Here is a 23,248-nt window from a genome sequence, read left to right as displayed (position 1 = left end):
AAAACTTAATTTTATATGATTTTTAAGTTAATTTTTTTAAGCTGCCACCCTACACTCTGAGCATTGCTTGCCCTCAAGCAATCATTTTGAACATATTTTCAGAAGAAGAATGAAAATAAAACAGATCCTAAGAAATGAAAAAGAAAACAAAGGGAAAACAAATGCAAACTCTAAACTCGGTTTGCCTCCTGGAAGCGCTTCTTTTTAAGGAGTTATTACCTGGACTCCTTCCATGCTACGTTTCTGCCATTCCCTCCAACAGTAGGCCTTCTTCTATGTCTTCATTTCTTGGGACTCCTTCTTCATATCTTTTCACTCTATGTCCATTGACCTTGAAAGAGGTACCATCTTTTGATAATAACTCTATAGCTCCATGTGGAAACACCTTCTTCACTGGAAAAGGACCATCCCATCTTGACTTGAGTTATCCAGGAAAAAGTTTAAGTCTTGAATTAAAAAGCAACACCTTTTGCCCTTCATGAAACTCTTTATTACCCTTGATCCTCTTGTCATGCCAACTTTTAGTTTTCTCTTTATAGATTAAAGAACTAGTGTAAGCATCATTTCTAAGTTCCTCAAGAGCATTCGTTTGCATCAACCGGTTGTTCTTGAGCTCCGCTATGTTGAAGTTGCACATTTTTAAAGCCCAAAAAGCTTTATGCTTGATTTCCACCGGTAAATGACATTGCTTTCCATAAACTAGCCTATATAGTGTAGTACCAATAAGTGTTTTGAAAGCTGTTCGGAAGGCCCAAAGTGCATCATCTAGCTTGTCCGACCACTCTTTCCGATTGCTCCCCACCGATCTCTCCAAGATTCTCTTCAAGGCTCTATTGGTCACTTCGGTTTGCCCACTAGTTTGTGGGTGGTAAGATGTAGATAATTTATGAGTTACCCCATATCTCCTTAACACCTTTTCTAGTTGATCATTGGCAAAATGAGTGCCACGGTCACTTATAAGAGCTTTTGGAACTCCAAATCTTGAAAATAGCTTCTTCAAAAATCGCACCACCACCCGAGCATCATTAGTTGGTAATGCTTGTGCCTCCGCCCATTTGGATACATAATCCACTGCCACCAATATATATTTGTTGCCTTTTGACATGGGAAATGGTCCCATGAAATCGATCCCCCATACATCAAATACTTCACACACTTGAATACTTTGTTGTGGCATTTCATTTCGGGATAAAATGTTTCCCACTCTTTGGCATGCATCACATTCTTTGACAAATTGGGCTGCATCTTTAAAAATTGTGGGCCAATAAAACCCAATGTCAAAGATCTTCTTAGCAGTGTAGCGTGCTCCATAATGTCCACCGGTGAGCCCGCTATGACAATGCTCCAAGATTTGTTGGCTTTCATTTCCAAACACACATATTCGTATGATTCCATCCGCGCAACTTCGGAAAAGGTAAGGCTCATCCCAAAAGTAATATTTTATTTCTAAAAAGAAATTCTTCTTTTGTTGGCGGGTAAGATCTTTTGGGATGTACTTGCTAGCTAAGTAATTAGCTATGTCCGCGAACCATGGCTCTTCTCCCGTAGTCACCATAATGTACTCGTTCGGAAAATCATCTCCAACTTCATCTTCTTGCAATTGCAGGTTTTCTAGCCTTGATAAGTGGTCGGCTGCTACATTCTCCATTCCTTTCTTGTCGCGTATCTCGGTGACAAACTCTAGAAGAAGTAGAACCCAACATATCAATCTTGGCTTGGCATCCTTCTTGGGAAACAAATACTTGATAACAGAGTGGTCAGCAAAAATAGTTGTTTTAGATAAAACTAAACAAGGGCGGAATTTATCAAAGGCATACACCACAGCTAATAATTCTTTTTCAGTGGTGGTGTAATTCTCTTGGGCCAGATTTAAAGTTTTACTTGCATAATATATGGGTCGAAAGTGCTTATCAACCCTTTGAACAAGGACAGCTCCTAAAGCAAAGTCACTAGCATAACACATTATTTCAAATGGTAAATCCCAATTCAGGGCAATAATGATCGGGGCATTAGTCAATTTTTCTTTCAAGAATTCAAACGCCTCTAAACACTTTTTAGTAAAATTGAATGGTGCATCTTTCAAAAGCAATTGTGTTAGAGGTCTAGTTCTTTTGGAAAAATCTTTTATAAAACGCCGGTAAAAACCCGCATGTCTAATAAAACTTCTAATGCCCTTCACATTAGTTGGTGGGGGTAATTTGGCAATGGTGTCAATCTTTGCCCAGTCACTTCAATTCCCGGTTTAGAAACCTTGTGGCCTAGAACTATACCCTCCTTGACCATAAAGTGACATTTCTCCCAATTAAGAACTAAGTCAGTTTTTTCACACCTAGCAAGCATCAAATCAAGGTTAGTGTGACAATCATGGAAGGAAGATCCAAAAATAGAAAAATCCTCCATAAAGACTTCCATGAATTTTTCCACCATTTCGTGGAATATGGCTGTCATGCACCTTTGAAATGCCGCGGGTGCATTGCATTACCCAAAGGGCATGCGACGATAGGCAAAAGTTCCACTTGCCACCACTATTCCTCGCATTATCGCATTCCTCCATCAATTCATCAAACATGTCAATCGAGAATGCCATGTCATCACTATTCCTCGCATGCTTCATAGCTTGATCAACCACGAAAATGACTAAATCATCTCCTACCCGTAAAGTAAGCTTCGAGTCTCTCATGTCCACTATAGCACTTGCCGTGTTGAGGAAAGGTCTTCCAAGGATGATCAGGACTTGAGGATCCGCTTCCATGTCTAGAATTATAAAGTCTGTGGGAAACACAAATTTGTCCACCTTGACCAATAAGTCTTCATATATTCCTCTTGGAAATCTAACTATCTTGTTTGCTAAGTGAATTGCCATACGAGTTGGCCTTCGTTTCGGGAGATCCAGCTTCTTGAAGAATGAATAAGGCATGAGGTTCACACTTGCTCCCGAATCAGCCAAAGCATGAATGGTAGCCAAGTTGCCAAATTGGCAAGGCAAAGTCAAGCTTCCCGGATCACCCTTCTTCTTTGGTAATTTGTTTAGCATGGCAGCTGAGCAATTTTCATTTAGAACTACTTCTTTCACTTTCTCCATCTTCCTTCTATTGGTTAGAAGCTCCTTGAGGAATTTTGCATATTTTGGCATTTGAGAGACTGCTTCGATGAAGGGTATGTTGATTTGAAGAGCTTTAATATGGTCAAGAAACTTCTGGTACTCCTCTTCCTGCTTTTCTTTCTTAGCTCGAGCTGGATATGGCATTGGAGGCTGAAAGGGCTTTTCAGGGATTTGATTTTCGGAATTTGGCAGTGGACTCGGCGAGTAGAGTCTGTTTTATGCAGAATTTGATTTGGATCTTGTTTTTCTGCGTCCTCCTTTTGCAAGTCTCTGGGTGCTTCATTCTGAATGGGGCCAGAGGAGTAATTATCTTCCCACTTCTTGTTGTGACTATGTTTATGTGCGCGCCTCATGGGTTGTTTTCGGTTTTACTAGGAAGTTTGCCCGGTGATCTTTGATTGATTTGTTGAGCAAGTTGCCCAAGCTGTGTTTCAATGTTGTGGATAGATGCTTGCTGGTTTCTAAGCATGGTTCTTGTTTCTCGGATTGCAGCATCATGTTCATTATGTCTCTTTTCTGAAGCAGCTACAAACTTGGTAAGCATCTCTTCCAAACTTGGTTTTATTTCTTGTGCCGGATCCTCCTTTTGGTAAAAACCTCTTCCCTTTTGCTTGTACTTCTCCTCCTTAGCCTTCATGTACTCGTCATAAGGGTGCCACTCTTTCTTTGGTTTGTGCCAATCTTCATCATATCGGTCCCCACTTGAGTAACATACTTGCACCTTCTTATTGCCATTTTCATCCAAGTCGCAGTCTCTAGTAAGATGAGGCCCATTGTAGTTCTCACAACCCACCCGAATAGCATGTATCGTTTGATCCATTTTGTCCATCCTCCTATCCATGGTTTTTAGCATAGCCATGACTACTGACAAATCTTCTGAAGCTGCATAAGCTGATCCCCTTGTCACATCATTCATTGGATTGTGGTATTCTCTAGAATGCTTAGAGAATTCTTCAATTAGTTGCTTTATCACTGGAGGTGCCTTCTTTGTGAATGGACCTTGCGAGTCAAGTAATTGCATTGTGGTAACACTTACTCCATCATAAAAGTTGGAGACTTCTTGTTGACTATTGAGGTCATGATGTGGGCAATTCCTTAGCAGGCTCTTGTACCTCTCCCAAGTTTCATATAGTGACTCTCTACCTTGTTGTTCAAAGTTGGCTATGGCTTTCTTTAACTTAGATATCTTGGAGGGTGAGCAGAATTGATCCATAAATTCTTCTTTCATCTTGGCCCATGTAGTGATGGACCCGGGGGAAGTGACTTGAGCCAATCCTTTGCAGCACCCTTCAATGTAACCGGAAGCATGCGAAGTAGCTGAGTTTCACGAGGCACGTTTAGGACATTAAAATAATCAGCTACATCATTGACTTGATCCAAGTGTTTGTAAGCATCTTCGTGGTCTTTTCCATAGAAGGGGATCTCCTTGAGTAGAGCAAGAATGTGACCCTTTAGCTCAAAAGTGGCAGTCACGGGAATTGCGGGTTGCACAAGTCCCGGCCCGGAATCATCACATATCCTCTTCTTCCATTCCCCCATGGGGACTTCATCAATGTTAGCCATGAGAATAGCAAATTCGTTGTCGGAATCGGAATCGTGCCCGAATGTAGGTTCTTCTTCTTCCTCGGTTTCGTACTCGGTGTCTTCTTTGATCAGGTCTTCGTTTGCTAAAGAGGCACTGGATGCTCCTGATTTTCCGTTGTTCTTCTTCCCAAAAACAGTCTTCAAGTTAGACAAAGGTGACTTCTTAGGTGTATTCGAGCTTTCCACGTCTTTGTCTTTGTTCTTTCTCAATGCGGATTATGGGTCTTCAAAGGGGGGCACTAGTGGGGTGTTGGATCCTCTGGTCATGAAAAGCATGTAATAGAACAAGACAAATGCGTAAAAAGAACAAAAGACAAAACATAATGAAATTAGAAACTACTTGCCAAACAGTAGGGTACTCGCCGAGTAGGTGTGAGTGCACTCGGCGAGTAACCTGTCTAAAGAAATTGAAAACTAAATAAAAACTTCTAAAAACTAAAAAATTCTAAAACCTAACCTACTTACTGAATTGCTAAAAAAATAACTTGGTGCAAGAAAAACTCACACAAAGGGTCGATAAAATTTGGAATTAGATTTAATTTTTGAACCGTTCCCCGGCAACGGCGCCAAAAACTTGATGTGTGTAAAATGCACTGGTTTTAATCCTAATTTTAAATTATAAATTTAGCACACAAAGGCAGTGAACCTGTCTTTTAGTGGTATAGTTGGATAAGTAGAGTGTCGAACTCAGGGAACGGAAATTAAACTAATAACTAATTTTAAGTAAGCAAGTAATAAAAGTAAAGGTTTTCTCTACTTTTACAAGACTAGAAACTTAAACACACCACCTAACAAGTGGTTAACTAAAAACTAAAACAAGTAAAAGTTCACCAAATTTGATAAAGAGTTTCTGTTTAGGTCCAACCAATTCACTCCTATGGTTATTTGTGTAATAATGTGATAAATTAATTGTTATTGGTTACCAACTATAGTGGTTAGATTCATGTTCACTAATACTAACCCTTAGACGATTAATCGATTCAAGCAGTGGCCAATTGTTTAAACTAATTAATTCCCTAGTTCAATTATTTGTATTAAATAAGATTTGTAATTGGTTAATCAAGTGGGTGTTTCAATTAACCTCTTGGTTGTTGGTTTCTCAAACAAGCTTACACATTAATTTACCCATTCTTTTATTAATTCTAGTTTCATGTTCATTATTCCTAGACATATGATAAAGTGGTCACATAAACATATGAGGTTAAAAACTAAGAGATGTTCATGCAGCTTAATTGTCTCCCAATTAACAGAAAATAGTTATGGTTAATGCATAAGGTTCTTTAACAAACTTAATTTAATAAAATCACCAATAAACAATTAACAAAAGTAATAATTAAACCATAGGAGTAATTTGGTTCTTCCTAAACAGAAACAATACGAATTTAGCTCATGATTATAGTAGAAACAAGCTCAAACATGAATTTAACTAAGCCAAACATGATTCAATCCTAAGATTAAGTGGAAAATATAACCTAATTCGCCTTGAGTCTTCAAAAGATCGAAGGTTAGGGTTCTTCAGGTCTTCCAAGGGTTCTTCAATCGCAGGTCTATCTCCAAGAAAGCCAGAAAAGTCCTCAATTTGGATTAAGATCCAATATTTATAGTTATCACAAAACAGGGGCAACTCGGCGAGTAGGTCGTGTACTCGCCAAGTACAAGTGCAAAATCCATGTACGGCAAGGATTTTTTACTTTTCTTCGGGAATACTCTCATGAACTCGCCTAGTAGGTGTGGATTTTTCCTACTTCTTCATTCTTTGGTCTCTAATTTGTAACACTCTAAAAATTTCAACCAATTTAAAACTTTTCAAAAACAATCCACATTCATAAAGTTATTACAAAAAGGTTTTCAACACTTTTATTATCAGAGTGTTTCCCCAGAACCATATCATAAAACATAAACGTGAGGAGCGGTACGATCACGCCTTTGCCTTGCCACGATCTCCTGAAGTACCTGAAACATTTAAACCACAACTGTAAGCCCAAAAGCTTAGTGAGATACCCCCAAAATACCAACCACATATACCATACGCATAACATGCCATATCATAACAGAACATAGAACAGTCATGCACTTCAGGTCTACTGTGTGACTGGTCCGCCGCATCGGCCTACAGTTCACTTGGTCCACCCTCCGAGTCTAGCCATATACAACAAGTATACAGTGTGATTGGTCCACCCGCACAGGGCCTTCGATCCACCTGGTCCACTCTCTGAGTCTACAGTACGACTGGTCCGCCCTCATGGGGCCTACAACCTATCTGGACCGCTCGCTGGGCCTTCGGAATATCCGGTCCGCCCTGGGTATATTGGCCTACAGCACAAAGCAGGACCCCCCTCTGCCCAACCCCAGTCCAACAACCATATGCACATAAACATTCAATCATATAACAATTCACATCCAATCAAACCGATCTAGCAGATCACCTAACATAACATCATTCTAACCAGGATACCGACCTAACTGGTCACTAACATATCATCATCCTATATACCAGGATACCGACCTTAACCAGGTCTCTAACATTGTAACACCGTAAATTTCAAAACAATTTTTCGCATTTTATAAAAGCATAATTCATTTAGTATTCATAAAAACATCAGTGTTTGAAACTCAAATCCATAACATATAAAAATCCCAAGATCTCATTACATAAAAATCCCGTGTGTGTACTAATCAGGCCAGCGCCATCCCACGGTCATCACTAGTACCTGAAACAAATAACACCAAACACTGTAAGCACAAAGCTTAGTGAGTTCCCCAAAATACCACACATAGCACAAATTAGCCACTCGAGGCTATAACTCTGTGGGTCCGTGGACCCTACTCTGTGAACTCTCTGGTTCTAACTCTATGAACCTTTCAGTTCCAACTCTATAAACATGCACAACATAAATCACATAGAAATAATGCAGTACACCACATAACATACATATAGCATACAAATAATTTGTCACATAACTCTGATTACCTACTCAAGGTAAAGTATAGTGAGAAGACTCACCTCGCGTATCTCGATAACTCGCAAATCCCTGAAATCACTAGTGCTCGATCTCCCGAGCTATAGTCCTCCTATAACACAATACATCTCTAATTAACACTTTCCCAACTAAGGTTGACTAACCCTATCAAGTCAACATTGGTCAACGGTCAACGGTCAACGGTCAAATCAACTCGCCGAGTCTGGCGTGGACTCGCCGAGTCTCTACGAGGACCCGATTCCTCTGAGTCCCTTCCGACTCACCGAGTCACTCACCCAACTCGGTTACTCAAACCCTGGTTCGAAATCACTGAACAACCTGCAACAACTCATCGAGTCTGGAAATGGACTCGGCAAGTGCATTCCATGCACAACCCTAAACGACCTTCTGAGGTCAGATCTGCTTCACTAACTCATAGATCCAGTCCTTCCAAGCTTATTCATCACGTAAAGTTCATGTCTTGGCGCTCATAACACACCTAATGACTCATAAATGGTGTTTTGACCTCAAGCACAAAGAACCCAATCCAAAACCTCCATGGATTCATAAAAAGCTTGGACAAAGGGACACTCTGGACCTCCAAGGGTCCAGATCCAGAACCTAACTCGCTTAAGGGACCAAGGAAGCACTAGATCTAGCCACAAAAGGGCTCAATAAGCCCTAAATCAACATGAACATCACCATAATAGAGAATGGTTCGAAAAATAGTACCTCAAATGTGATGTTCTGGACCTCAGATCTTCAGGAAGTTGATCCTCTTGTTTCCCCTTGGCTATTGCTTCCTTTCCCTTGCTAGATAACACCTCCAAGGTCAACAATGGCTCCTTATCTCACTCCAAACGCTCAAGCTCACTAAGGTTTCACTCTGGGGATTGGTGAGCACAAATGACGGCCATAAGGCCCTTTAAATAGGCCCCAAACCCGATAAATTAGGGTTTCATTAAACAGCGCAGACTCGCCGAGTCCACCAATGTGACTCATCGAGTCCGGTCATTAATCCTGGTGAGAATTCGCGTCTCTACTCGGCGAGTCTTTGCACCAACTCGCCGAGTTCTTCCACAAAACTCAAAATAAAATGAATAAATATAATACCTGAAATTCCGGATGTTACAAACATATACCATCCTAACTACCAGGATTCAAACATAGCAAGCAATAACATAACAACGATAGCCGGATTACAATCCGATAAAGGGTCGGCCTTGGTGTCGTAGACCCTGTCGATATAGTGAGGATAACTCACCTCGCAACTGTTGACCGAAAAGATAAGATCACGTTGCTCCAACCTCCGACACAAACTCCACCACTGAACTCAATAAATGCCCATAATTACCAAATTACCCCTGGAAGTCAACTGGTCAACTCTTGGTTAAAGTTAAAGTCCTCAGTCAAAGTCAAACTTCCTGATTGACTCTACTCGCCGAGTCAGCCCGCTGACTCGTCGAGTCCCATGAATTCTGAGTCACCTCCTGCTCAACTCACCGAGTCGCCCCAAGACTCACCGATTCACAGCTCAACCAGCAAATGTTAGGACCTCACGACCAGACTCGTCGAGTCCAAGAACAGACTCGCCGAGTCCAAGGCTATCTTCAACCAACTCGCCGAGTTGTTCTTCCAACTCGTCGAGTTGCTGCCTATCTTCATGCAACTCGCCGAGTACACCCATGTGACTCGCCGAGTACCACTAGCTCTTAACCCATACAGAGGCTTTCCAAGCCATGCAGGGTCTCCAATCCATAGATCTACTCTTATATAAGCCATCCATCATGTAAAGTGACAAACTTTACGTGAATCCAAGGAGATCTAAGCATAATACACTCTTGGGCTAAGGTTTGGGACTAAAAGGATTCCTCAACAGCTCTTGAACAGGGACTTTATGCTCTATTGGATCATCACTACACTAGATCTGAGGTAGCAACCTCAAATCCAACCTCCAAACTCATGATAGCACTAGATATACTCCCAAAAATCCCACAAATGATAAATCTAGATGGATAACAGCCCAAGCAACGAATCATTACCTCAAAAGAAAACTCCAACAGAAGAAAAAGCCAAAACCTTTAAAAGCCCCTTGCTCCAAGCGTCTTAATCTTCAAAGATCTCCTCAACAAACAATCCTTCAAAATCCAAATGCTCTCTAATTCTCTCACAAACGAATATTAGGGTTTCTGGACTTCAAGGGAGAGCAAAGAGGCTGGAGAGAGGGTATTATGTTCTTTATATAGGGCTCAACCCTAGGGATTAGGGTTTTCTCCACACAGCACCAACTCGCCGAGTCCAGCCACCGACTCGCCGAGTTGGCCACTTAACACGTGACCAGAATCGCAACCCTACTCCTCGAGTCTACCCATGGACTCGCCGAGATGACCATTCACATTTTTACTTTGAACCCTGAACTCGCACTCCTGAACTCGGGATGTTACAATTCTCCCCCACTTAAATTAGGCTTCGTCCTCGAAGCCTACGGCAACACAACTCCAGAAACTACTCTCGCAATGCACCACCTGGCATTAACCAAACCAGGTTCCTCAAGACACTACCACCGAAACCCAAAACCCAACTCTTCCCCCGCGGTGTCCTGACCACCACCTCAAGCTAGTCATCGGCTTCATCCTCTGATAACCACACTCATTAACCGAGTACCACTCCATGATACTTCACTCGTTCCAGGTCACAACAATCACTTGACTCTTACGAGCTAGATATAACCCTGAACCACCAAGATCCCGACCCGGTACCACACTGCTATCATTTTCCTCGTCAGACATATCCTTCACCGAATTCACTGCTGAGACTTAACCTACTCCCTTTCTGAGTCAAACTATATCCCTTCCATGCTGACAGGATGACACATCCTTCAGCTTCAGAGCAACTCCCATGAGTTCTCTTCTGCAAACACATACACATGCTGAACTGGCTCTAGCACCCTCGGGTTGGGAAAACCCGACATACTGACGACCCCTCCAAACATCCCCACAGGATGAATTACCACTATATGTATAATTTCTTGTTCACACCAAACTGGGAATCCAAGGCTCCATCTTTGCATCCCTTCCGAGCCTCTTGGCTCTACACCCTCGGAACTCCTTCCGTGACCTCAGCAGACATCCAACCCGGATGTGATTCCATACCACCGCCGCAAACACACTGCTCAATAACCATAATTGGAACACCTCAATCATACCTCCGCGCTACTGCTTTCACTTCCGTGAAATTACACTCCCTCTCGGAGCTACATACCTTTCCCTTTCCTTATCCAAGGAAATCTACTTGGCCGCCTTGTCACTACAACAAGTGCCACGGTGCTCGCCCAACGCTACACCATTCCCTTATAGCATAACCACTATCCCATGCACCACACATGCTCTAAATCTGCTCGCAAGGACTCTCGAGTCCATGCACTACCCTCCACTAGTCATGATCAATACCCGGGGCCACACCTTCGGATGCTATCACATCACAACATACTCATTCCATCTCCTCATATAGATCTATCAACATAAGCAAAGTCTTCAACATGGATTGACCGCTCTACCAGGCCTTCAGCCAATCTGGACCACTCTCAGAACCTTCAGCATTTCTGGACCTCCCTCCAGGGCCGTCAGCCTGTCTGGACCGTCCTTCGAGCCTTCAGCCTGACTGGTACACCCACCGGCCTTCAGTCTATCCGGACTGCTCAACTAGCATTCATCATCCCGAATTATCCCTCCTAGAAAAATCTCCCATGCATATTGTTCTAGCCCTCTAGGGGTTCCGAACTCTAACTCCATCCCACATACTCAATTCCGGCCTGATCCTAGGACTTCCACAATCAATCGCCCTTTTTACGAAACCATTGGTCTGTATCCCGCCCCGTTTGCCTGTCACTTGCTCATACCAGCCTACACTCTTGGCTGACAGAACCGCTACTAAATCCCAAACAACTAATCAACCTCTCATGCTTGTCGATCTTCCGGAGAATTTTCCAATTCTCCCCACTTAGAGCACTGACTATCAACCACCGGTTTCCATAACCGACCTCCCTTAACAACCCTACACAACACATTCCTTTACACGTGAACTGATTCCCACTAGAATGAGCAACCTTCACAAAATCACATATCAACATTGATCATCTCGGACTTGAAAGAAGCCTGACCTTCAGCTAACCACTCCTCAGACTGCCGATGCTACCCGACATTCAGACCAAAAGTCTGATTTCCCACTAATAATCCCCATGGATGATAACCAATGAAACTCCCAATACATAAACCCTTAACCATACCAAAACCCTCAAGGAACAAACGAATAAAATTCACACAATGAGACTAGCAGATATACAATACTCCATAATAATCACAAGATAACAAAATATCAAGAAGGAAACATACCCGCAGCTGTATCCGGCACTGCCCTGACCTCCTCTGTTGTAAGCTGAAAAGCACGACCCTGAGCCCTCGGGGGCTCCGCTCCACCCTGACCTCCACACGTAATCCTCAAAGTGGCCGGTGTTGGAGCCTGCACCGGTCATGCGGCAAGCTGTGGACAGTTGACCCCCAAGTGTCCAACCTGATGGCAGTGATAACAAATCCTCAAATCCTGAACCGGGGCTGTCTGCCGACAATCCCTCACATAATGCCCCTCCTTTCCGCACTTGTGGCATGCACCAACGGACCTACAAACTCCAGTGTGACCCTTCCCGCACTTCCCACAAGTGTGGCTGCTCCGATCTCCCAACCTAGAATCAACGGTCTTGGATCGTTTCGGTGCCGGCTGCGACTGTGTCGGGGCCTGCCTCTGCTCTCTCAACTGAAACTCAATCTCCAACTCACGCCGACGAGCGGCCTCCTACAACTCTAGCAAGGTCTCGCACCTCTGCGTAGACACAAACTGCCTGATATCCCTCTTGAGCATACTCAGATATCGAGACATCTGAGCCTGCTCTGAAGCAAACTCAGGGCAAAACATCGCCCTCTCCGTGAACATACTGGTGATCTCCATCACCGACTCTGAATCCTGCTTCAGTTCCAAGAACTCCTGAGCCAACCTCTCCCTCTCAACCCGTGGAACATAACGGGTGCTAAACATCTCCCATAACTGATCCCAAGAAACCGCAGCCCGTTGCTCATCCGAATATGACCCCGTGGTCAGTCTCCACCAATCCTTCACCCCGAGCCTCAACAGGTTCAGAGCACACCTCACTCTCTGATCAGCAGGGCATGAGCACGTGAAGAAACACCCCTCCACGTCTGACAACCATCTCATAACAATAATCTCCATCGAAGGTAGGGCCTTCGTATTATCGAAATCTCGATACTGAAAACCTCTACCGGCTCCTCCCCCTGCCGTTGCTACAGCCGCTGTAGCTGCCGCGGCAGCCGTCTCTGTAAGAGCTGCATAACGCTCATCAAAATACTCAACCATAGCAGTCTTGATCGACCCAAATAGTTCCGGAAACTCAGCTCGGAACGTCGCAACAACCTCATCATGCAGGATCTCACGAATCCTAGCATCCAACTCGTCTGTGCTCATCTGACCAATAACCTCAGGTGGTGCTGACCCACCCTCTCCTGCTCCCGATCCTGACCCGGATCCACTCCCAGTATGCCTCGTAACCACCATACTGAAAACACCACAAACATCAGATACCTCCCACTAACCCGGGAACCGACTCTCAACCCAGTCCTAGGCATTGTGACTTCCTTGACACGTGTATGGGTCCTGTGTTTTCAGTAGTACGGGCCCATACTACCTTCCACACCTACCCATATTTATATCAAGTATCACCACAACACCCTAGTGAAGAACAGGCATAACAAGCACTCAACCCTCACTCCTAGAGGAACACTGGAAATCTCATACAGAAAGAAACCTTAGGCTAACAGGCATCATAAATCAGGCAATTCTATCATGCAATTCCTGAAGATCCCTAGTCTAGTACTAGCATGTTGTTCTGTCATATCTCATAAACAAATAACTTGTGTGGTAATTTTGGGGTAACTTACTGGCTCCGTCTGATCGTACCTCCGCGCCCTCCTTTGCTCATTTTGAAAACCATTTTAAATTCTCTTTTGAAAACTCTCCTTGATTTGAGACTGGATTCACACGAATGTTCCTCCAATTCACTCAAACCAAAGCTCTGATACCAACTTGTAACACTCTAAAAATTTCAGCCAATTTAAAACTTTTCAAAAACAATCCACATTCATAAAGTTATTACAAAAAGGTTTTCAACACTTTTATTATCAGAGTGTTTCCCCAGAACCATATCATAAAACATAAACATGAGGAGCGGTACGATCACGCCTTTGCCTTGCCACGGTCTCCTGAAGTACCTGAAACATTTAAACCGCAACTGTAAGCCCGAAAGCTTAGTGAGATACCCCCAAAATACCAACCACATATACCATACGCATAACATGCCATATCATAACAGAACACAGAACAGTCATGCACTTCGGGTCTACTGTGTGACTGGTCCGCCGCACCGGCCTACAGTCCACTTGGTCCACCCTCCGAGTCTAGCCATATACAACGAGTCTACAGTGTGATTGGTCCGCCCGCACTGGGCCTTCGATCCACCTGGTCCACTATCTGAGTCTACTGTACGACTGGTCCGCCCGCACCAGGCCTTCAGTCGGCCTGGTCCACTTACCAAGCCTCGGCACGTCTGGTCCGCCCTCATGGGGCCTACAGCCTATCAGGACCGCTCGCTGGGCCTTCGGAATATCCGGTCCGCCCTGGGTATATTGGCCTACAGCACAAAGTAGGACCCGCCTCAACCCAACCCGAGTCCAACAACCATGTGCACATAAACATTCAATCATATAACAATTCACATCCAATCAAACCGATCAAGCAGATCACATAACATAACATCATTCTAACCAGGATACCGACCTAACCGGTCTCTAACATATACCATCCTAACTACCAGGATGCAAACATAGCAAGCAATAACATAACAACAATACTCGGATTACAATCCGATAAAGGGTCGGCCATCGTGCCGTAGACCCTGTCGATATAGTGAGGATAACTCACCTCGCAACTGCTGACCGAAAAGATAAGATCACGCTGCTACAAACTCCGACACAAACTCCACCACTGATAATACCAAAAGACTGAACTCAATAAATGCCCATAATTACCAAATTACCCCTGTAAGTCAAATGGTCAACTCTTGGTCAAAGTCAAAGTCCTCAGTCAAAGTCAAACTTCTTGACTAACTCTACTCGCTGAGTCAGCCCGCTGACTCGTCGAGTCCCACGAATTTTGAGTCACCTCCTACTCAACTCACCGAGTCGCCCCAAGACTCACCGATTCACAGCTCAACCAGGAAAGGTTAGGACCTCACGACCAGACTCGTCGAGTCCAAGGCTATCTTCAACCAACTTGCCGAGTTGTTCTTCCAACTCATCTAGTTGCTTCCTATCTTCATGCAACTCTCCGAGTACACCCATGTGAGTCGTCGAGTACCACTAGCTCTTAACCCATACAGAGGCTTTCCAAGCCATGCAGGGTCTCCAATCCATAGATCTACTCTTATACAAGCCATCCATCATGTAAAGTGGCAAAGTTTACATGAATCCAAGGAGATCTAAGCATAATACACTCTTGGGCTAAGGTTTGGGACTAAAAGGCTTCCTCAACAGCTCTTGAACAGGGACTTTATGCTCTATTGGATCATCACTACACTAGATCTGAGGTAGCAACCTCAAATCCAACCTCCAAACTCATGATAGCACTAGATATACTCCCAAAAATACCACAAACGATAAATCTAGATGGATAACAGCCCAAGCAACGAATCATTGCCTCAAAAGAAGACTCCAACAGAAGAAAAAGCCAAAACCTTGAAAAGCCCCTTGCTCCAAGCCTCTTAATCTTCAAAGATCTCCTCAACAAACACTCCTTCATGATCCAAATGCTCTCTAATTCTCTCACAAACGAATATTAGGGTTTCTGGACTTCAAGGGAGAGCAAAGAGGCAGGGGAGAGGGTATTATGTTCTTTATATAGGGCTCAACCCCCGGGATTAAGGTTTTCTCCACACATCACCGATTCGCCGAGTCCAGCCACCGACTCGCCGAGTTGGCCACTTAACACGCGACCAGAATCGCGACCCTACTCGCCGAGTCTACCCATGGACTCACCGAGTTGACCATTCACATTTTCACTTTGAACCCTGAACTCGCACTCCTGAACTCGGGATGTTACATAATTGCTTCTCCTTATTCCTTTTTACTTCCAAGCATGTCTTTTGAACTGAGAACACAATTAAAGCATTATTAAGTACCTTTTGTCCACATTATGCACATAACTAGCTGAAAATGAATAAAAATATATGCTAAACATATGGTTCATTATGCAAATATCACTAAGCATTTATGCTTACAGATTTTTGTGTATGTGTTTCAGGTACTAGTGACGATCGCGGGAAGGCACCGGCATGATCTGTACACACTCATGGAGCTTTTGTTTATATGATTATGGGATATGTTTTTCTATGATGACAGTGGATACATTATGTTTATTACTATTTTATGAATGAAAGTACGTTTTAAAATTATGAAAAATTATTTGAAAATTTGGGTGTTACAAGTTGGTATCAGAGCCTTGGTTTGAGGGATTTCGGTGCACCTTTGGGCGTATCTGAACTCAAACTGGGGATTTGAAGGATTGTCAAAATAAAATTCACAAAATTTCTCAAGAGTAAAAAGATTTTGAAAGAGCAGAGTAGTGCAGTGTGTACGACCAGCCAGCGCCCGAACGGTGATTTCCCAAAATACCCTTACATTATGAGTTATGAGATATGTTATGATATGATATGCATGCTAGAGTAGGCTATGTATTCTTATTAGGACTAGAGTGGCCTGATTTGTGATGCCTTAACTTAGGGGTTTTGCTGCTAGGAGATGCTTGAGAGTGAATAGATAGCAGCGAGGAGCTTATGAGAGATCTGCTAGAGAGTAGACTATGTATAGAGAGAGTAGAGTACTTAGGACTTGGGATCCTAGGAGGAGGACTTGGGGTGAATATTGATGCGGTGTGGACGGTAGTATTAAGCCCGTACTACCGAAGACACTGGATCAGTGCGCAGCCCAAGTAAGAATCCTTAGGGTACCAGGGATCAAGTAGGAATGGGATATCGAGTGTATGTACACTCGAGCGAGTCTTTGATATCTTGTGTTGTATTTTAGAGAGACATCATGGTTGGGACACGCCATAGGCCAGGGACTAGAGAGGGGGTGTGAGTGATGAGGAGCTCCGCCAGATGATTCATGATGAGGTGGCTGCTGCCATCCGCGCTAAGATTCCAGAGATGTTCGGGTCTATCAAGACCACACTCCAGCCGTTGCTGCTACCAGGCCGCAGGGGGTGACGCGTTGTTGTACCGGGAGTTCAGCAACACGAAGCCACCAGAGTTTGATGGGACTCAGGATCCGATAGCCGTGATGAGGTGGATCTCTGACATTGAGGGGTGCTTCTACACATGTTCATGTCCGGAGCATCTGAGAGTTCAGTTCGCGCTGAACCAGCTTCGCTTGGGGGCGAAGGACTGTTGGAAGTTTGTGACAGCGGATTATTCTACTGCAGAGCTTGTTGCGGTGACCTGGGAGAGGTTCACCGCTATGTTTCGTGATGAGTACATTCCCCCGGTTGAAAGGGAGCATTTGGCCCAGGAGTTCTTGACCCTCAAGCAGGGTACTGAGTCTGTTACTGTGATCATTAGGATGTTTCATGAGAGGGCGATGTTCTGCCCTGAGCACGTGTCTTCCGAGCAGGCACGTATGAGTCAGTATTTGAGTATTTTGAGGAGAGACATCCACGAGTTCGTGGCAAACTAGACGTACCAGACGTTTTCCGAGCTTTAGGCAAATTCCTAGAAGAGGTAAATTGAGCTAGAGACTCAGGCTAGGGAGGAGGCGGAGTCTCAAGGGAGGGATCGGCGACCGGCACAGTCCCAGCCGGCTGCCAAGCAAGCTAAGCCCGCCGATTCGAGATCAGGGAACCAGAAGGGCCGCACTTGTGGCAAGTGCAGCAAGAGTCATGAGGGGGTGTGCAAAGCAGGGTCTTGCTACAAGTGTGGCAAGGAGGGGCACATGGCCAAGGATTTCCCCAAGGGGTTTGCAGTTTGTTCTCACTGCAACCAGACCGGAAACCGGAAGGCCGAGTGTCCGCAGTTACGAGGGTCAGCTCAGGAAGCTCCTCAAGGATCTGTCCCTGCTTCTGTTCGAGCTACGGAGAGTCGGCCAGTGAAGGCCGAGGCGCCGAAGGCTCGCGGGAGAGCCTTCCAGTTGACAGCGGAGGAGGTCCGCGCAGCACCCGATGTCGTGGCTGGTATGTATTCTTTCATATGTTTATTTTGAGTTTGTGGTGTTATGCTTATATTATGATATGTGTAGGTACATTTCTTGTGTGTTCTGTACCTACTTTGGTGTTATTTGACTCGGGTGCGAGTCGGTCTTTTGTGTCATTAGCCTTTAGTCAGCACATCAGTATTCGTCGAGAGGCGTTGAGTTGACCTTTGTGAGTTTCCATAGCTGACGAGAGAGTAGTGTATGCCACTGATGTGATTCGAGGATGTGTACTCGAGATCTTTGGCATTGAGTTTCCGATTGATTTGGTCCTGATTGCCATGGGAGATGTCTATGTCATCGTGGGCATTGACTGGTTGAGCAGATTTGGAGCGGTTATCCACTACGAGCGACAGCTGGTGACCATACGAGACCCTAGTAGGGGATTTCTTTCGGTTTATGGCGAGGGTACCCGTTCTGGATCAGCATTTTGTTCAGCCGCGAGAGCGAGGCAGAGTCTACAGCAGGGCTGTAGTGGGTTTGTGGCTTATGTGGTGGAAACGAGGGTAGGTTCATAGAGACCGAGGTCGGTTGATGAGGTTCCGATAGTGTGTGAGTTCCCGGATGTTTTCCCCGAGGAGTTGCCGGGTGTGCCACCCGAGAGGCAGGTAGAGTTCCGTATCGATTTGGTTCCGGGGGCAGCGCCTATCGCCTTGCACCTCCAGAGATGCAAGAGTTATCCTCACAACTTCAGGAGCTACTGGGAAAGGGGTTTATACGGCCGAGTAGCTCGCCGTGGGGAGCGCCGATCCTTTTTGTCAAGAAAAAGGATGGTTCACACCGGATGTGCATTGATTACCGGGAATTGAACAAGCTGACGATCAAGAACCGTTACCCCTTACCGAGGATGGAAGATTTGTTCGATCAGTTGCAGGGAGCGTCTTGGTTCTCCACGATTGATTTGAGGTCTGTGTACCATCAGATGAGGGTGCGTGACGAGGATATCCAGAAGACAGCGTTCAGGACTCGTTACGGGCATTATGAGTTCGTGGTGATGCCTTTCGGGCTCACCAATGCACCGGCGGCATTCATGGATCTCATGAATAGGGTGTGCAGGCCGATGTTGGATCATTCGGTGATTGTGTTCATTGATGATATATTGGTGTATTCGAGATCTAGAGAGCAGCATGAGGAGCATTTGAGGGTGATCCTCAGAGTTCTGAGATTGGAGAGGCTTTACGCCAAATTCTCCAAGTGCGATTTCTGGTTATGAGAGGTCCAATTTCTAGGACACCTCGTCAACCAGAATGGGATCTTGGTCGACCCGGCCAAGATTGAGGCGGTGATGAGTTGGGAGGTACCGAGATCCCCTTCGGAGATTAGGAGTTTCCTGGGGTTGGCTGGTTATTATCGGAGATTTATCCAAGATTTCTCTAGGATTGTTGTTCCTCTCACCAGACCAACCCGGAAGGGCGTGACTTTCAGTTGGGGCCCGGAGCAGCAGGCCTCATTTGAGACACTTCGCCAGAGATTGTGCGAAGCCCCAGTGTTGGCCCTTCCGGAGGGAGTGGAGGACTTTGTGGTATATTGCGATGCGTCGATATTGGGACTGGGTGTGGTGCTGATGTAGAGAGGGCATGTGATAGCATACGCATCAAGGCAGTTGAAGCCTCATGAGACGAGGTATCCTACTCATGATTTGGAGTCGGGGGCTATGGTGTTCGCCCTCAAGATCTGGCGTCACTATTTTTATGGGGTTCGGTGTACCATATACACGGATCACAAGAGCTTGAAGTATCTAATGGATCAACCCAACCTGAACATGCGTCAGAGGAGATGGTTGGATGTGGTAAAGTGTTATGAGTGTGAGATCCTGTACCACCCGGGCAAGGCTAACGTGGTAGTCGATGCCTTGAGTCGCAGGGCAGATAGTGCCCCTTTGCGAGATGTTTGTCTAAGGTTGACAGTGATGACTCTGGTGTTGAACACCATTCGGGAGGCCTAGGTAGAGGCCATGAGACCGGAGAACCGCAAGCGAGAGCAGGTGATTGGACAGATATCTGAGTTCATTACCGATAGTCGCGGGCTTGTGACCTTCCAGGGCCGGATTTGGGTGCCATTTGAGGGTGGAGCACGTGCGATTTTGATGGAGGAGGCGCACCGGTCGAGGTTTTCGATCCATCCCGGGGCCATTAAGATGTATTTGGACATGAAAAGGGACTATTGGGGGTCGTGTATGAAGAGGGATATGGCGTGGTTTGTAGAGAGGTGCTTGACTTGTCGTAGGGTTAAGGCCGAGCACCAGTGTCCACATGGCAAGTTGCAGCCGCTTGAGGTTCCCCAGTGGAAGTGGGAACAGATTTCTATGTATTTTATCACCAAATTGCCAAGGACTGCAATAGGCATCGATGCAATTTGGGTGATCGTCGACCGGCTGACAAAGAGCACTCATTTTCTTACTATCAACGAGAGCTCTTCCGCGGAGAGGCTGGCAGAGGTGTATGTGAGGGAGTTGGTATCGCGGCATGATGTATCGATCTCGATTGTGTCAGACCGAGATGTGTGTTTCACTTCCAGCTTCTGGAAGAAGTTCCATGAGGAGTTGGGTACTAGGCTGCATTTCAGTACCGCTTACTACTGACAGACGGACGGGCAGAGTGAGCGGACGATTCAGACGCTCGAGGATATGCTTCGGGCATGTGTGTTGGATTTCGGAGGGAGTTGGGACACGTATCTGCCTTTGGCTGATTTTTCCTATAACAACAACCACCATTAGAGCATTGGTATGCCTCCCTTCGAGTTGTTATATGGGATGAAGTGTCGAACTCCCATCTGTTGGGGAGAGGTAGGACAGGGAGTGATGGGTAGCACGGAGATAGTGCTTAAGATGACTAAGCAGATACAACAGTTCAGGCAGAGGTTGCTGACGGCTTAAAGTCGTCAAAAGAGCTACGCAGATAGGCGTCGCTCAGAGCTCGAGTTCCAAGTTGGTGATTTTGTTCTCCTAAAGGTGTCACCTTGGAGAGGTGTGATCCAGTTCAGGAAGAGAGGCAAGTTGGGGCCTCGGTATATTGGTCCATTCTGGGTGATTGCGAGGGTAGGCAGGGTAGCATATCGTTTGGAGTTACTTGCAGAGTTGAGTCAGATTCATGATACCTTCCACGTGTCTCAGTTGAGAAAGTGTATTGCCGATGAATCGGCGGTGGTACCATTAGAGAATATTCAGGTGGATGCGAGCCTGAATTATGTCGAAAGGCCAATTGTGATTCGGGATCGGAGAATCAAGGTTTTGAGAAAAAAGGAGGTGTCCTTAGTGCAGGTTCAGTGGCAGCATCGGAAGGGGTCCGAGCTGACATGGGAACCAGAGATTGAGATGTGTGAGCAGTATCCAGAGTTATTTGCAGAGCGAGACTTCGAGGGCACAGTCTGATTCTAGTGGGGGAGAATTGTACCATCCTGAGTTCGAGTATGTCAATTTAATTATTTTTTTATTTTTTTATTGAGGAACTCGACGAGTTGATGCCTCAACTCATCGAGTAGAGTCTGACCTATTGGTGCATTTTCGCGACCGGACTCGATGAGTCAGGACCCGACTCGCCGAGTCGGTGCTGATTAAGAAAACCCTAATCCCCCGGTTTGGGATCCTATTTAAAGACCTTTATGGCCTTCATTTGCGGCCACCTTGTTCTAGAGAAACCCTAGAGAGCTGAGATAGTGAGTTTGGGGGCAAGAGGAGGCCATTCCTTCATCTTTTTGTGTGATTTTTCTTGAAGGAAGAGAGGAGCACAAATCTAGAGTGTGAAGGGGACTGGATCTGAGCTAATCATCTCGTGGTATCATCTTTGGAGGTACAATCCTTTCCATTTTGTGTTATATTGATGAACTTCTTGATTTTAGGGTTTTTACCCTCATTTTATGGAAGACCTAGTGAGTATGAGGCCCTCTTTGGGATTATGACATCAGATCTGGACCATGAGAGGTCCCTAGAGTCATTACCTTCTAGCTTTTTGCAAGCAACTAAGCAATTGGAGACTAGGTTGCCATTTCTAGTGTTATTTCTCCATTTGAGGCTTGAATTGGGTTACATGCACGTAAAGGTTGCACCTTTATGTGACTTTTGAGTGTTTAGGGGTTAGATCTATGATTTGGCTAAGCAGATCTGACCTCAGGAGGTTGTATGAGCAAGTCCATGGAGGAAAATTGCCGAGTCCATATGTAGACTCGAAGAGTCGGACCGGGTTGTCCCGGGGTCTGACTCTAGTGGTGACCCAGTGAGTTGAGGGGTGACTCAGTGAGTCGGGTGAGGCTTAGAAAGGGAAGAGTCTGTGGGGACGATGGAACTCACCGAGTCGTCGTATGCACTCGGCGAGTCTGGTCAAAATGGACAGTTGACTTTTGTGTTGACTTTTAGGGTTTGTCAACAAATGGGCCTTGGGCCTGTTGAGGGGTAGAATGGTCATTTACCCTTCTAGGAATTTTCATGAGAGAATATCTGAAGTATGAAGAGACAATTATTTAGTGAATTTATTATTGTGTCTAGGCAGAGGCTAGGGCAGTATTCTGAAATCGAGATTTTACCGAGATTTCCGAGGTGAGTCTTCTCACTATACTTTACCTAGAGTGGTAACCAGAGCTATGTGACAGTGTATCTTGTATGCTATTTATGTGTTGTGATTCTTTGTGATATGTGATATGCATGATTCAGAGTTTACATGTGACAACCCAAGGTCTATTCCGTTACATTATCCCGTTACAGTTAACGGAATATTCCATTTTATAAAAGTTCCGTTAATTTGAGGTCGTAAAATAAATAAACGTTTCATTTATTTATATTCTATGTCGTTATTTATCGGAATAAAATAAAGTAAAAGTGTAAATTACATTTCCATATTATTTTGGAGAAAATTAAATTTTATTACGACCACTAAATCGGGTGCAACCAAAAGCCCCGTATAACGACATTATCGGGTAGATTTCCACTGAGCTTCAACTCCAACCCCTATATAAGGGAGAGTAAACTCCATTTCCACCTTTTTTTACTCTCTCTCTCTAAACTCTCTCTCTACAACTTTTTTCCGAGCAAAAATCGTCCGTTTCGAGCCCCAAACGAGTAGGTAAACTATCGTAACTTGTTATATAGCTTATCTAGCCTGAAAATTCGAGTTTAAAACATAAAATAGGGACAAAATGATGTGTTTACGGCCCAAGAACACTCTTGGACCGTAAACACCATTTAATGGGGTTTTTAAGCCCCAAAACCCCTCCAAATTGCCCCTAAGGCTTAGATATGACTTTTAGGC

The 23,248-nt window shown here is 44.8% G+C and overlaps 1 protein-coding gene and 1 non-coding gene across 2 annotated transcripts; one reads left to right on the top strand and one right to left on the bottom strand.

Moving 5' to 3' along the window:
- Positions 1-2,362: 2,362 nt before the first annotated feature.
- Positions 2,363-3,247, bottom strand: LOC145049556 (uncharacterized). Its single transcript, XM_078997942.1, has one exon. The coding sequence runs from the start codon at positions 3,245-3,247 to the stop codon at positions 2,363-2,365; it is 885 nt and encodes a 294-aa protein (XP_078854068.1).
- Positions 3,248-4,176: 929 nt separating this feature from the next.
- On the top strand, positions 4,177-4,283 carry LOC145056139 (small nucleolar RNA R71). The gene has a single exon (XR_013685674.1). It is a non-coding gene; the product is annotated as a small nucleolar RNA R71 (small nucleolar RNA).
- The last annotated feature ends 18,965 nt before the right edge of the window (positions 4,284-23,248 follow it).

The sequence above is a fragment of the Lactuca serriola genome, chromosome 5 (assembly GCF_051521515.1).
Source record: "Lactuca serriola cultivar US96UC23 chromosome 5, Lser_US96UC23_V15, whole genome shotgun sequence".
Classification (NCBI taxonomy): Eukaryota; Viridiplantae; Streptophyta; class Magnoliopsida; order Asterales; family Asteraceae; genus Lactuca; species Lactuca serriola.
Note: the sequence above shows the minus strand (reverse complement) of the source record. Positions and strands in the feature narration are given on the sequence as shown.

Coding starts and splice junctions, on each gene's coding strand:
- LOC145049556 (XM_078997942.1), bottom strand. CDS start 3,247: ATGCCATATCCAGCTCGAGCTAAGAAAGAAAAGCAGGAAGAGGAGTAC.